The sequence below is a fragment of the Amphibalanus amphitrite genome, unplaced genomic scaffold (assembly GCF_019059575.1).
Source record: "Amphibalanus amphitrite isolate SeventyFive unplaced genomic scaffold, NRLGWU_Aamphi_draft 000948F_arrow, whole genome shotgun sequence".
Classification (NCBI taxonomy): domain Eukaryota; kingdom Metazoa; phylum Arthropoda; class Thecostraca; order Balanomorpha; family Balanidae; genus Amphibalanus; species Amphibalanus amphitrite.
In genome coordinates, this window is record NW_024882442.1 from 27,638 (window position 1) to 39,899 (window position 12,262).

The following is a 12,262-nucleotide window of genomic DNA, read 5'->3' on the forward strand; positions in this document are numbered from 1 at the left end:
CCCAAAAAGTAAACAAAAGTATAAGTCTAATATCTTGAAAACCGGTGAATATTTTTCGATGAAATTTGGTAGATATGCGTTTTTGCTCTTTCTGAACCGAGCGACATCACTTTCATGCCAATTCATTAACTTTTTTGAAGGTGGGAGGGTCCCTTTAATCTTTGATTCATCGTTAGTTCAAAGCTGTTTACCGTTTGTTGCTTGCTTAGCTCGTTTTTTAGTTATAGCTCATCAAACTCACCCTTACAATCTGAAGTTGAAAAAATATTATGCAATGTAACTCAAAAAGTTTTCATCTGAGAAGTCTAATATTTTGGCAGGTGTTTTTGGAGCCTATGATTACCCCTTATACCAATTTTCATTCAAATCTGAGAGATGAGGGTGACGGGCCTGGTACGATCTATCGTGGAATGCCCCTTATACGTCATACGTGAAAGGCGAAAGCTGCCCTCATTTCGTCTGGAGTCGTCCGTTTACATGGCCTGACGCTGCCGAGCCCCTCCCCCTCCCCCCACTGATCTCCCGGCAACGCCCCTGCCGCCTGCGCTTTCCCATTGCTCCGGGGCTTTCCCCGATAGGTCGTCTACCATCGGTGGCGTTCGGTCCAGCCCCGTCTCAACCTTTAGTGTCCACGCGAATACAGAACAATGCATCAGGAGCTCGTGGTTACATTCAGCGAGGGTTGCGCTAATGCAACGCACCCGGTGATCGTGTCAAAATCGTGTCCTAACGGATGCATCTTCCGAGCGCCGTAACAATATCCCTTTGGTGACGTCACCTGACAGAGTGCTTCTCATTGGCTGGGATATACTGCGGGGCCGAGAAAGCTGAGCCGTGAGTGGTAGCTGGAGGGGCTGTCAGTGAGTGTGCTGGGGCCTGTTTGGCGATGCGGTGTGGTGAGGTGAATGGTGGACGCCTGGGAGCTGTGCGCGGGCGAGCTGAATTGGCTCTCTCTATCGTCTGGAGGTTTCGAAAGATGCTCTCCAGAGATGGCGCTAGTAAATTTGGCTGACGTGACGTCATGCTAAAAAGTGATGGGTTTTGTGAGAGCAAATGTAATAATAGTTGAAAATTTTGTACTTTTGCTTAATTAAGAAAAATAAATATACAATTGTTCAAAACAGCGTTTTCCACATTCATCCTTCATTGTTTTAAGAGGAATATAGACAGTTTAAATCTGTTTTCTTGACCGCAATTCGCACACGCACTAAATTAAAAGCTGGAGTTTTGTGCGTTCGTAAATTGTGATTTGAGAAAATAAGTTGACAATGATCTTTTGCACTTTTGCTTTACAATCATTTTCAATGCAGATAAATGCATAAATTATTCGAAAATAGGCATATCTTTGAAATATTATGATTTTCCACAAGCAAATTTTCCCAAAAACTTGAACTACTTACAACTGACGAACGCATCCAATAATCTGGATGTCTTAGGATGAGTTCGTCATTTTTTTCCCAAGGAAATACGATACAGTTCAAGCTACTTTACCGATTTATTAGGGTACTTTTGCCAATGAATTAATAAATAAATGACAACAATTAATCTCATTATCAACCATACTCGGAAGAATTTTCTTCACATAAGCGCGAACACATCCGCGCTTTCATGAAAAGTCACGCCTGTAGATGTCAGGACTGCTGCTTTATGTTTCGCAAGGTGGCGCAGCGCGCAGGGTACCGACTACCGAGGCTGAGGTCTCCAGACTCTCCACCACGATTTAGCTTGGAAATGGCCGATGGGGAAGGTCTCACCCAAAAAACGGACGCCCTTTTACACAGCTGCATAATGAGAATGAATTATTGGCATAGCTGACCACACGTCCCCTCCCCCTCTCCGCCCCAGCTCAATTGGAAATATCGCCTATTTTCCTTAGTCAGTTATATTCTGACTAATTTCTCACTCTTCCCAGTAAACCTTAACATGCATGATGCAGATGTCCACTGCGTAAGTCGTGTGCTTCCGTAAGTGTGCCAACTATATAGTGTTGCCTACACTCTACAGTGCCTACTGCTTCCCCATTGTCGTTATAATTGGTGATTCTCAGGTCAAAAGTTACACAGTGGTCTCAGAGAACAATCGTTTCAACAAATTAACGATTCAAACCGTTGCATTCTACTTATATTCCGGTCAGTTCTGCTACTAAACGATTCCGGCAAAACACTCTTTAGGTTATGTATTAGCGAACCACCACACAAAATTCGCCCAATCAATGGTCAGTTATTACTGCTGGGCTGAACCGTCATACGCTTTATAGCCTATTGCAGTCAATATTTTCAGAACGATACTGACTGACGAAACACAACGTATTCGCGGATTCGCACATACGTTGGCACCCAGGTGGCCTGTCAGCAGCCGCACAAATTGAGATGGTACACCGTAAAGCATGCCTTTCCACACAGGCACAAGCACAGGGACACAAATTCTCAAAATCCAAACTTATTCCAATACTGGTCAAATACGAATAGGCATAAAGTTTTGAGTTTTTCTCATGTTCATTCTTCTTTCAACACACGCGGCAGACTGCAGCAGAACATCTCACAGAGCTGCGCTGGATGCAGTCATGAGCTGGGACACGGTTTGTGACCAATGACCGATCGGGGGTGCCAGCCTCCTCCCGGCACGCGATGCACTGGCCGCCGCGCAGTCGATGTCGGGGCACCGCCGGCATTCGCCGACAGGGTTCCATCCGATTCGGTGTATTGGTGGCAGCCCGAACAGTGACCCACGCGAAGCTGGTGGACGTCGATGGCCGATGAGCGATGCCCTTCCGCGACCGGTGGTGGCAGTCGGTCCCACATCAAGAACAGATACCAGTCATGCGGTCAGTCGGCGACGGCGCTGTCGCGAGCCGATCTGATGGTCGCGCGGTGGGCGTTGCCGACGTCCACCGGGACCGTCGACTGGGGGAGCGCGGCCGCCTCTTGGCCGCCGCCTCTGGTCGGCGCGCTCGTTGCGCTGTGGGACGGCATCCACTGCAAGTCGTTCACTGTGAAGCGGTCGTTTGACCGGGCCTGGCAGGCGGGGAAAGGGGGCTTCAGATGAAGTAAAACCATCCCTCAGGCCAGTTGCCTCTCCACCTCACCATGGCAGATAAGCGGACACCCTCGTGATCATCGCAGCGATGATTGCCAACTGGTGTGTCATTATGGGAGAGGATGCCAGCCTCCTTTGCAAGATAGTCTGCCTTTAATATAGTGCAGCCCGACCCATTGCCTGTGGTGCAGACTGGGCTTGATAATGCAGTGCAGGACACACCAAACGTAAGCGGCCATCTGTACCCCCTGTGCAGGTAGGGCTGACTCAAGAGCCCAGAGTTGCCCTCCCCCCACCATTCTGTGCACGTGATAACTGGATGGGACATGCCATGGTCAGCATCTGTTCAAAAGCTGCCCTAAGCATGTAAAGCTCCACTGGCATGCTCAAGCATGGTCACAGTCAGTTCTCACTTCTCAGTTGAACCTCCAATGGAAACCCATCACAAAGTAGAGATCAGGGCGCCTCTCACACTGCAGCACACTCAAAGACTGAGGCACCATCTCATCACTTGCAGGTGGTTCTTGCCAGGAGCAATGCCAGCCACGCACATCAGGTGATAACAGCAGTGTACAACTGCAATCTACAAGCATCCATGTTCTTTCTGGTTTTCTCCTGTTGAGATCCACTGCCATGCATGAACTTGATGGGCTTTTGTTGCGCTCCTCCCATGTGCAGACAGGATTCTGCTGAAACAAAGCAAAGCAAATGTGATTAATAATGGCCCTGTTTCACCATCCAGACACTGTGTGCACTGGTAGCTACGGCATACCATAGCATCACTCAAATGACGTTGCATGTGATCTCTTAGTTTATGATGAATCGCGTTTGGAACAGAGTGAGAGGTTCTGAAAAACCGTACCAAGAACAGAGGTTTGAGTTCAAATACTGCTAGCATGCTGCTGGTGCTGGTACCGCAGCGTGCTAGCGTTCTGGGATGCTGTCATAGCTTAGCGTCACAGTGAAGTTTGTTGACACTGTCATGGAAACCCAATGCTCTGACACACGCATGACGCAGCGCACTGCAGTGCTCTGCCGTGAAACACCACCCATGAACGTTGGTTGCATGACCAAGATCGGAGCAGTGTGGCAGACAGTGATTTTAATTTTAATTGCACTTCCTAGAGATTAAAATGTTGTTGGTGAAATTGCTATTCATTATTCCTATTACCATTGTCTAAATTTCACATTTCAAGACAGCATCAGCATTGACATGTTATATAAAATAAGGTTTAGAGTAGGTGGTCCCGAGTTCAGCTATTAAGTAAAACAAGGGCAAAAAATTGTCAAAAAAATATTTTAAAAAAATACCTGCCTGCATCAACACCTCATCTAATCTAACCTCATCCTCATCTAACAAGGCCCTAAAAGCAAAAACCGTTTGAATAACAATGTAATATTTTGCAACCGCTGCACCATTACTGTCACGTACGCTATCCCTAGATTGGTTGCTGGTAAGTAGTGGTTGTCGTCATCAACTCGTCATGCAGCAGCTGATTGGGATGGGCGGGGCCTATTTTTATCCAGACGATAGAGAGAGCCGCTGAATTTAGTGAGTGGTCAGTGGACAGTCTATGACTTATACGAGGATTGGTATTTGCTGTACTGTGAACTGCTGAATCGGTAGCTGCATGATCGACTTGGCCTTCATGGATCGTGATGGAGGTAAGGGCCTGCCGCGCTCGGTGCTAAGTGCTAGTGCTTTGTAACAAATAGCCATGCAGTCGCACATGTGATTGTGCAATATGTATGAATCTTAGATTGAATGAGTTTGTTTTGTTTGAATGATGTAACTAGGCATTCTTTTATACAAAAAATCAACTGATCGATACATTCATTGGATGGGCAACTCCATTCATCAAGCTCCTTCACTTCAATAAACGGAAGCCATACAATTAACATAACAAACGTTAACGTTTATTTAAAATCAAAGGTTGACGCATTCAATGTGCACCTCATGGTGTAAAAGTAAAAAACAAAATCACAAAGAGTAAAAATCACAGGCTTTGAAGTTAAATTTGAAAATCTCCGGACCTACACACTATCCTTTTTATAGTAGGTACCTACCTACATACCTACACTAAATATACCGTCTTATTCTCACTGAGAATATAGTGCAGGCATGGATGAGAAAGTAATATCTCATTCATGACGCAGGGTTGTCGGCTCATGAGAATGAAGGCACTACAGTTAGAAAAATCTGTAGGTTTTCAGTGGATCTACTGAGTACCTACTGAGTATTTCGATGTACCATAATATGGGAAATGGTTAAAAATAACTAAAAGTGAATGGATGACAATGGAGCTGACAAATAGTACGCATATGTGTGCCGTCGACAGTAAACGGGCCGAAAGCGGACCGTTCATAGAAAAATTCAGGACAAAAAAAGCAAACGAAACCTGCCTCGGGTATCTCTCGTTATTAGAGTAGCGCATAGATCACTATTCAAACGTCTTAGACAAAATATGGGTAAACGTGCATGATCAAATGCATGCATGCAATTTGTCTCTCACAGAGAGGGATTGATGGTTCACGAGGTATGGCGACCATTAAAAGCATCCACATTCCACCGTCTGTAAGCTCCCATCTCTGCGACCCTTATCTCGCCGCATAGCCGCGGTCACGCCGCCGTCTCCAGCGTCACGCCGAGGTTCCTGAGCTCCGACTGGCTGCTGAATACCCTGTACCCGATCAGCCTCAGCGCCTCGGTACACTCGGTCTGCACGGCCGTCACCCGCTGGTAGGCCATCGTCCTCCGCCAGTCCTGCGCGGCCGCGCTGCTGTTCCTGAACGTGCTGTACTGGTTGCGACGCTCCTTCTGCAGCCGGCTCTGGCTGATGGCCTGCAGTGGAAGGTGCCGAGGCTGTGTCCCCAGCAGCTCGCCGGCCACCTGCTGCGGCTGACCGGTGTGCTCCATGAGGAACTGGACGGCGCGAGTCGTCAGAGGTATCTGGAGGGAGTTGAACAGCCTGCGCGCGCCCCCGGACACGTCCAGAGTGAGGTCCTCGTACCGCGTCGTCACCACCCGACCGGGCAGCTGCCGCTCCAGCTGCGCCGCCCCCCGGAGCGACTCCGACATCCACTGACAGAGCAGCGGCACAGAGCCGCACTTGCGCCGACACCAGGCGCTGTGCCGCCGAGAGTGCACCACCGCGCGTGGGTCCCGCACCAACAGAACCAGCGTCAGACGCGGGGAGGACCGCACCAGCTCTTCCAAGTAGTGGACGCGCGCGCGGACTGTCTTGAGGACCCGGACCGGGTGGAGGGCGCAGATCTGCTCCAGCAGCTCGCGGCTGCGACAGCCATCGGGCAGGCGCGCACAGACGGCGTCCGTCACAGGACTGCGGACAGTGAACATCAGAGCGCCGGGCTGCGAGAGCGAGCTGAAGTTACAGCGCAGCGCGTCACGCAGCGCCTGAGCCCGCCGCTCGGGCGGCATCTGACTGCCGCCGCTGGCCAGCCACTTGAGCGGCTCGAACAGGTAGAAGGCGAGTGGCTGCGAGGCCAGCAGCTTCCCGACGAATGAGCTGCCGCTGCGCCAGCTGGAGAGCAGCAGCAGCTGGCGAGCGTCGGCAGCTGCCACTGGGCGGCCGGTGAACGCTGCCGACCGGCCCTCGCGGCGCAGCTGGCCGACCTGCCGCTGCAGCTGCTGCACGGCCAACGACAGCTGTCGGCGCCGGTACTCGGTCGGGACGGAGCCGTTCGTGGAGAGGAAGGGACGGGTCGACACGGCCGCCCGCCGTGTGTCAGGGGCGTGCACCGACCACCGCACACCGCCGCTGACCAGGGCTGGCGACAGAGGGGGAGAGCAGTGTCGGGCAGGTGTAATAAGCACTCGCCTGACGAAAAACACAATGGTGGGTTTTGATGAGCCAAAGAAGTGACGCACGATTCGATGCATTTCCAGTGGTGGAGAAGACGCGTCCTCTGATAAGACTTTCCTGCAACCAACGCTGAATAGATGTCGCCACACGAGAGTTGAACTGATGAAATTCGCAACTGCGAGACTGGTTTGCAAGATATTATATGTTCTGGGGTCTCTGATTCTGGAAATACATATCTTTTAGATGTTTATCCCTGCACAACGGCGGGAGAGCCCAAGAGTTCTTATGGGGAGAAGCTGAACAGTGAATCGTTGGCATGGTTGAATAGTTGATCTCCTACAGCCGATAGCTCGCCGTTGTCGGTCCGAACCTTCCTGAGTGGAGCGTTTCGGCAGCGTGTTCAGCGACTTGCTCCAGATGAGCATGAGCAGCATCAGCGCTGCCGTCAGCAGGGTCAGCAGGCTGGAGACCCTCAGCACCCGGCCGGTACGCAGAGCCATGGTCCGGCTGACGGAGGTCGCCTGCTCAGGTCTCGTCACTGTGCATCGGGTCACGTGGCCAGTTCGGGAACTGGTTCACGAGTCATGTGGTCAGTCCGGGAGCTGACCTCGACCGCCGGAAACTGGAGACAGAGCACATAAAATGGTCAATGGGTAAGTCGATATTTTATAGATTGATTGCTGTGTTGATAAGTTACGATCAACTTGATATGTCTTATTGCTTCGTAATCACGCGATAAGAAGCTCTTTCCGGAACGCGGTATACCTACAGCCCGACTCTTTTCTGAAGGATACTGGATGGGATGCATCACATTACGGGAAGCGCATCAAGACCTTGATCAGGTCAGCACCTACCTAACTATTCAGTATTCATCGCATATAGGTATGTGCTAAGTATGGACCTTTGTGGCTATGGCGCCAATGTGGGAGCGTCCAAGGTCCTGCATATATATATAGTTAGCATCCCAGCTGCCGCACCGTCAGTCAGTCGCACAATAAACAGACAGCCCGGTAACCAAGGTATGCACATCGCGTTATGTGCCACGTCGGAAAGGACAATGCAGCGTCGATGACCTGTCGTTGCCCTAGCGACAGAAGCACTGGGGAACACAAATGCTGTTTACCCAATTAGACATAAGTGATGCACTGGGCCACTTCAGGATAATGGGCGACTGGGTGGGGAACGCAGCGACGTATGTAATGAGTTTACGTTTACTTGGTTACGACAACACCAACACTACATTTATGACTACGCATGACTAAATACTAGAGTGGTTATGATGAGCTTGGAATACTTATGTCTTTTTGCAGCGTAATTTCGCCAATTTGGCAACTTCGCGTGCTTCACGAAATACTGAAGTTTTGGGCACGTTTAAATTGTCGAAACAACTAAAGCAAGTCACCTTTAAAAGTTGCCATTTTTATGTTTTTCATTTTTCAGCTCTGTGAACGTGATAGCCTTGCGAAACTTCGCCAAAAGCAATACGAGGCCTTTGTATACCCATAATTGCAACATAAATAAACGATGACGTTTTCTGCACGGACACACGTTTTGTCAAAACTAAAGAAATGAAATAACATGAAGTGAGGAACATTTCGTGACAAAGAAACAATACTTGACATTATGACAAAATTGCATTAATTCGTCATTATCACAACCCTGTAAAATTAAACGTTACGTTTTTGCAATACCGATTCCTGCCAGGCCTCGTGACGCATTTATACCATGCCTGCGATGATTGATAGCGCATGCAACTAATGCCAATCGATACGCGGGCGCCGTGGACCATCGCAGGTCCTAATCGTTTGTTGCCCATGTCAACAGCCAAAACCACATTGATCCATCACTCACTAGTACTGTTCCGTGATTAACATCTCGCAAATGAAATGCATGTTTAATGCCCAACAACTGTGTAGCGCAGTTTTTGAAATGATAAGATGTTTTAGCGTTGACATTTGCTACTTCTTTCGTTCTCTATGCAATACTAAATTAAGGCAATGTTCCGACAAAGCTCCCATGCATTGCACGCAACCTACGGCCAATTACATTGGACTAATAGGGTGTTACTCGCCACCGAAATACATGCGCCCTCCACACACAACAGACGCCCAAGCTCAAGTCTTACCTCATTGAGAACGGTGCCGTGCTGTCGGATCGCGGCTCCAGACTGGCCGTCCAGCCTGCCGCCTGTGTGGGACCGGGCCGCTGAAACTCTCCCGGATACCGCACACGGAACTGAACACTTCCCACACACCCCCGCCCTGCCTCTGGGCTCCCGGCCAGCGCGCCAGGGCCGTACGCGCGCGCTGCACCGGTGTATATCCCGGCCGCCGCGCCACGCCGCGTCGTACCGCGCCGGAGAAGGGCGACGAACTGCCTCACGTATCTTCCGCTGAGAGCGCGAAGGTCAGCCCGGCCCGGCCAGGACCGATGAGAGGTGAAAGTGCCCGGGGCGGAGAATGCCACCGGCGCGGTGCCCGGGAGTTGGCGCCGGTCGGCCTGGCGCCGGCGGAGCTGCGCAGCGGTTCGTGGGCAGTGGGCACATAACAGACTGCAGGGGTTGCCGACCCGGCTGGGGCGTCTGCTGCAGGGGCGGCCGACCCGGCTGGAACGTCTGCTGCAGGGGTAACCGACTAGTGATTAAGTCTCAGCTGCAGGGGTGGCTGACTTGTTCGAAACGTTGAGGCAGGGGTATTCGACCAGCGATATAAGGGCCACTGAAAGAAAAGCTGACCTGTTCGCAACGTTTGCTGCAGATAAACCAACTAATTCTGCTCTCTCCACTGCCTGCAAGGGTGACTGGATCCGTTTCGAAACAACCACTGCTTACAGGATTCACATTGACTCGTTGTGTAACATACCTATGCGACAAGAATGGCCGGCTAATTCTGATCCGACTAATCTGGCTAATCCGAGCTCCAAACTTATCATATCTGCTGCCATATTTTGTTTTTAACCGACAATAAATCCTGGTTTCGCGGAATATGCATCCGCCCCACTCCCAGCGACCGATAGGTAAACGGGGCCGTGTTGTCGAATGTCAGTGGTGACATGGGCGACATTCAGGCTGAAGAGCCCGGTTCGTCCCTCGAGTGACGTGTACTGTGACGGCCACCATTCACTGGACGCGGTATGGGTACTGTACTCAGTTACTGTCAACAGTGCGCCCTTATAGCTCCATTGGTGGCCGATAGCGGGTGCCAAATTACGTCGGCCACCGTCAGCCACTGAAGGCTGATTATGATCATGAGGTCTCACATGAAAGGTAAGCGAGCTTTGTGGTGCCCTTTAAGCCATTGATGTTTGCATTTTGGTGTGCCAATGAATATTATCTTTGCTTTCCGTTTGTTCTATAGGTACTGTGCAAAATATTTTTGATTTTAATCCACGTTTGTTGACAATATAAGGCATTGAAGTAAGTGGCATGTTCGAAAGTTCTCTCTGACATATTTCAGGACCAGCATGGGCATTGATTTTCTTCGCTGTGACCACTGGAGCGGCTCCTCCCGAAAAGTCCAAATATGACCTCTGGAGCACCAACCACGCTTCCGACACGTTCAGCTACGACCTGCCCTGGAACGACTGGGAGGTGACCACCGCCACCTTCCGCAACTCCAACGGGACGAACTCGTCGGCCGGGTCGCGGCCCGGGCCGGTCCCCAGCGGCATGGACCTGAAGGTGCTGAAGGAGCTGACGGCCGATCTCCGTCGGAACCAGGCCATCTCGCCGTTCGTCATCAGCGTGACCATGTCGCAGGTGTGGCTGGCCGCCGACGGCATCACAAGGAACGAGGTGAGGGTAGAAGTGTTTCTTAAATTGATAGCAATGCTATTAGGTGCCTACTCAGTATGCGCGGCTTTGTATGCTTTGAGTGTGCCTTTGTTGTGCTGCATACCTATTGTCTAGCAATATGACGTTGTTTCCTTCGCAGATCACTCCGACACTGGGTCTCACCACGCCGAACCCCAAGGACTTCCTGCTGCGCTACCACGCCGCCATCAGCTACCTCTCCCCCCTCTCCTCTGGCAGCGTCACCGCCGCCGCCTACAGCCGCCTCTACGTCAGCGAGCGCATCTCCGTCCTACCCGCCTTCTCCAGCGTGCTCTCCAGGTACTACCTGACCAAGGAGCGACCTTTCTCCTCACCGGCACAGGCGGTCAGCGAGATCAACCGAGATGTGACCAATATGACCGGAGGACGCATCAGCAGCGTGGTTTCTAAAGAGGAGATACAGGGCGCCAGCTTCTTCACAGTCGGTGCATTCTACTTCAGAGCACCATGGAAGACAGCATTCACGCCATCTCAGAAGATGTCTTTTTTGACGGCCGCTGGGGAGAAACAAGTGAAGGCGATGACTCTGAATAATATCATCCTGCCTTACATCAAGGAAGCGACGTTCGATGCCATCTCGTTACCGTACTCGGACGGGAATTTCAGCATGCTGCTGCTGCGGCCGATTCAGCGTACGATGGACGCGGTGACGGCTCTGAGAGTTCGCCTGGACACCCTGAATGTCACAGACGTTATGGTCCAACTGGAGTCAAAGGCGTCTAAAAACATTCTCGTCAAAATGCCTACTTTTACCATCGAAGGAAAGAACAGCTTAAACCCTGCTATGCATGCACTTAGAATCAGTAAAATATTCGCTCCTGGTGCCAACTTCAAGGGCATCACTGATCAGCAAGGTCTGTATTTAAATGACATTTTTCACACGGTGTATATAAATGTTTCCGAGACGGGTGAAGACTCAGCGAAAGATACTACTGCACCGGCTCAGCCGCCGCGCCGCTCACTGCCAGGGCCGCTGTATTTCGAACTAGACAGACCGTTCTTCGTCATTATTTACAACAGGTTCTGCAGAACCAATTTCCTTTCTGCGTTTATAGCTTCACCATGAATATTGTGTATGGTTTGAGGGCTTTTGAAGGGGTGTATCAGTATTTATGATGAAATGTTAGCCGTTGGTGTGTTGCGTAATATGTTCACAAATAGTTTCTGCGATACTCCGAAAGCATGTCAACAAAAATGTTCGCATATAGATAGTTCCTCTTGGACGAATGAATGAACAAAAATGAATGAATAAATATGTATGTCATCCTTGTCATCAGCTCCCTGTGAACCCGGAGACGGCCTGGGGGGGGGGGGAGGGGGAGCGGCAACTGACGTCACGACCTTGACCTCCAATGACAGTTGAAAGCCCGACACGGCTACCGGGCTGACCACGCCAGTCACCAACCGAAATACATCCTAGTTATATGCCTTTACTCAGTCTTGTGTTGTCAAATGTGGCAGTTTATATGTTGTTAAGCGCCTACTAAAGCGTAAGAGAACTCGTACGTTAACGCCATCGTGAAAAAAAAAAAAAAATTATCGCTCGCATCTATTGGGCTCCTCCTAGAAT

The 12,262-nt window shown here is 50.5% G+C and overlaps 2 protein-coding genes across 2 annotated transcripts; one reads left to right on the top strand and one right to left on the bottom strand.

Annotated features, from left to right (window-relative positions):
- Positions 1–5,108: 5,108 nt before the first annotated feature.
- Positions 5,109–9,397, bottom strand: LOC122368448 (carbohydrate sulfotransferase 3-like). The gene is made up of 3 exons (XM_043342383.1): positions 8,986–9,397; positions 7,231–7,482; positions 5,109–6,825 (listed from the first exon to the last, which is right to left on the bottom strand). Exons 2-3 carry the CDS (start codon positions 7,358–7,360, stop codon positions 5,657–5,659), a joined length of 1,299 nt encoding a protein of 432 aa, XP_043198318.1. The 5' UTR covers positions 7,361–7,482; positions 8,986–9,397; the 3' UTR covers positions 5,109–5,656.
- A 295-nt stretch (positions 9,398–9,692) lies between these two features.
- LOC122368447 (heterochromatin-associated protein MENT-like) lies at positions 9,693–11,965 on the top strand. Its single transcript, XM_043342381.1, has 3 exons — positions 9,693–10,125; positions 10,316–10,653; positions 10,793–11,965. Exons 1-3 carry the CDS (start codon positions 10,101–10,103, stop codon positions 11,756–11,758), a joined length of 1,329 nt encoding a protein of 442 aa, XP_043198316.1. The 5' UTR covers positions 9,693–10,100; the 3' UTR covers positions 11,759–11,965.
- Positions 11,966–12,262: the final 297 nt, after the last annotated feature.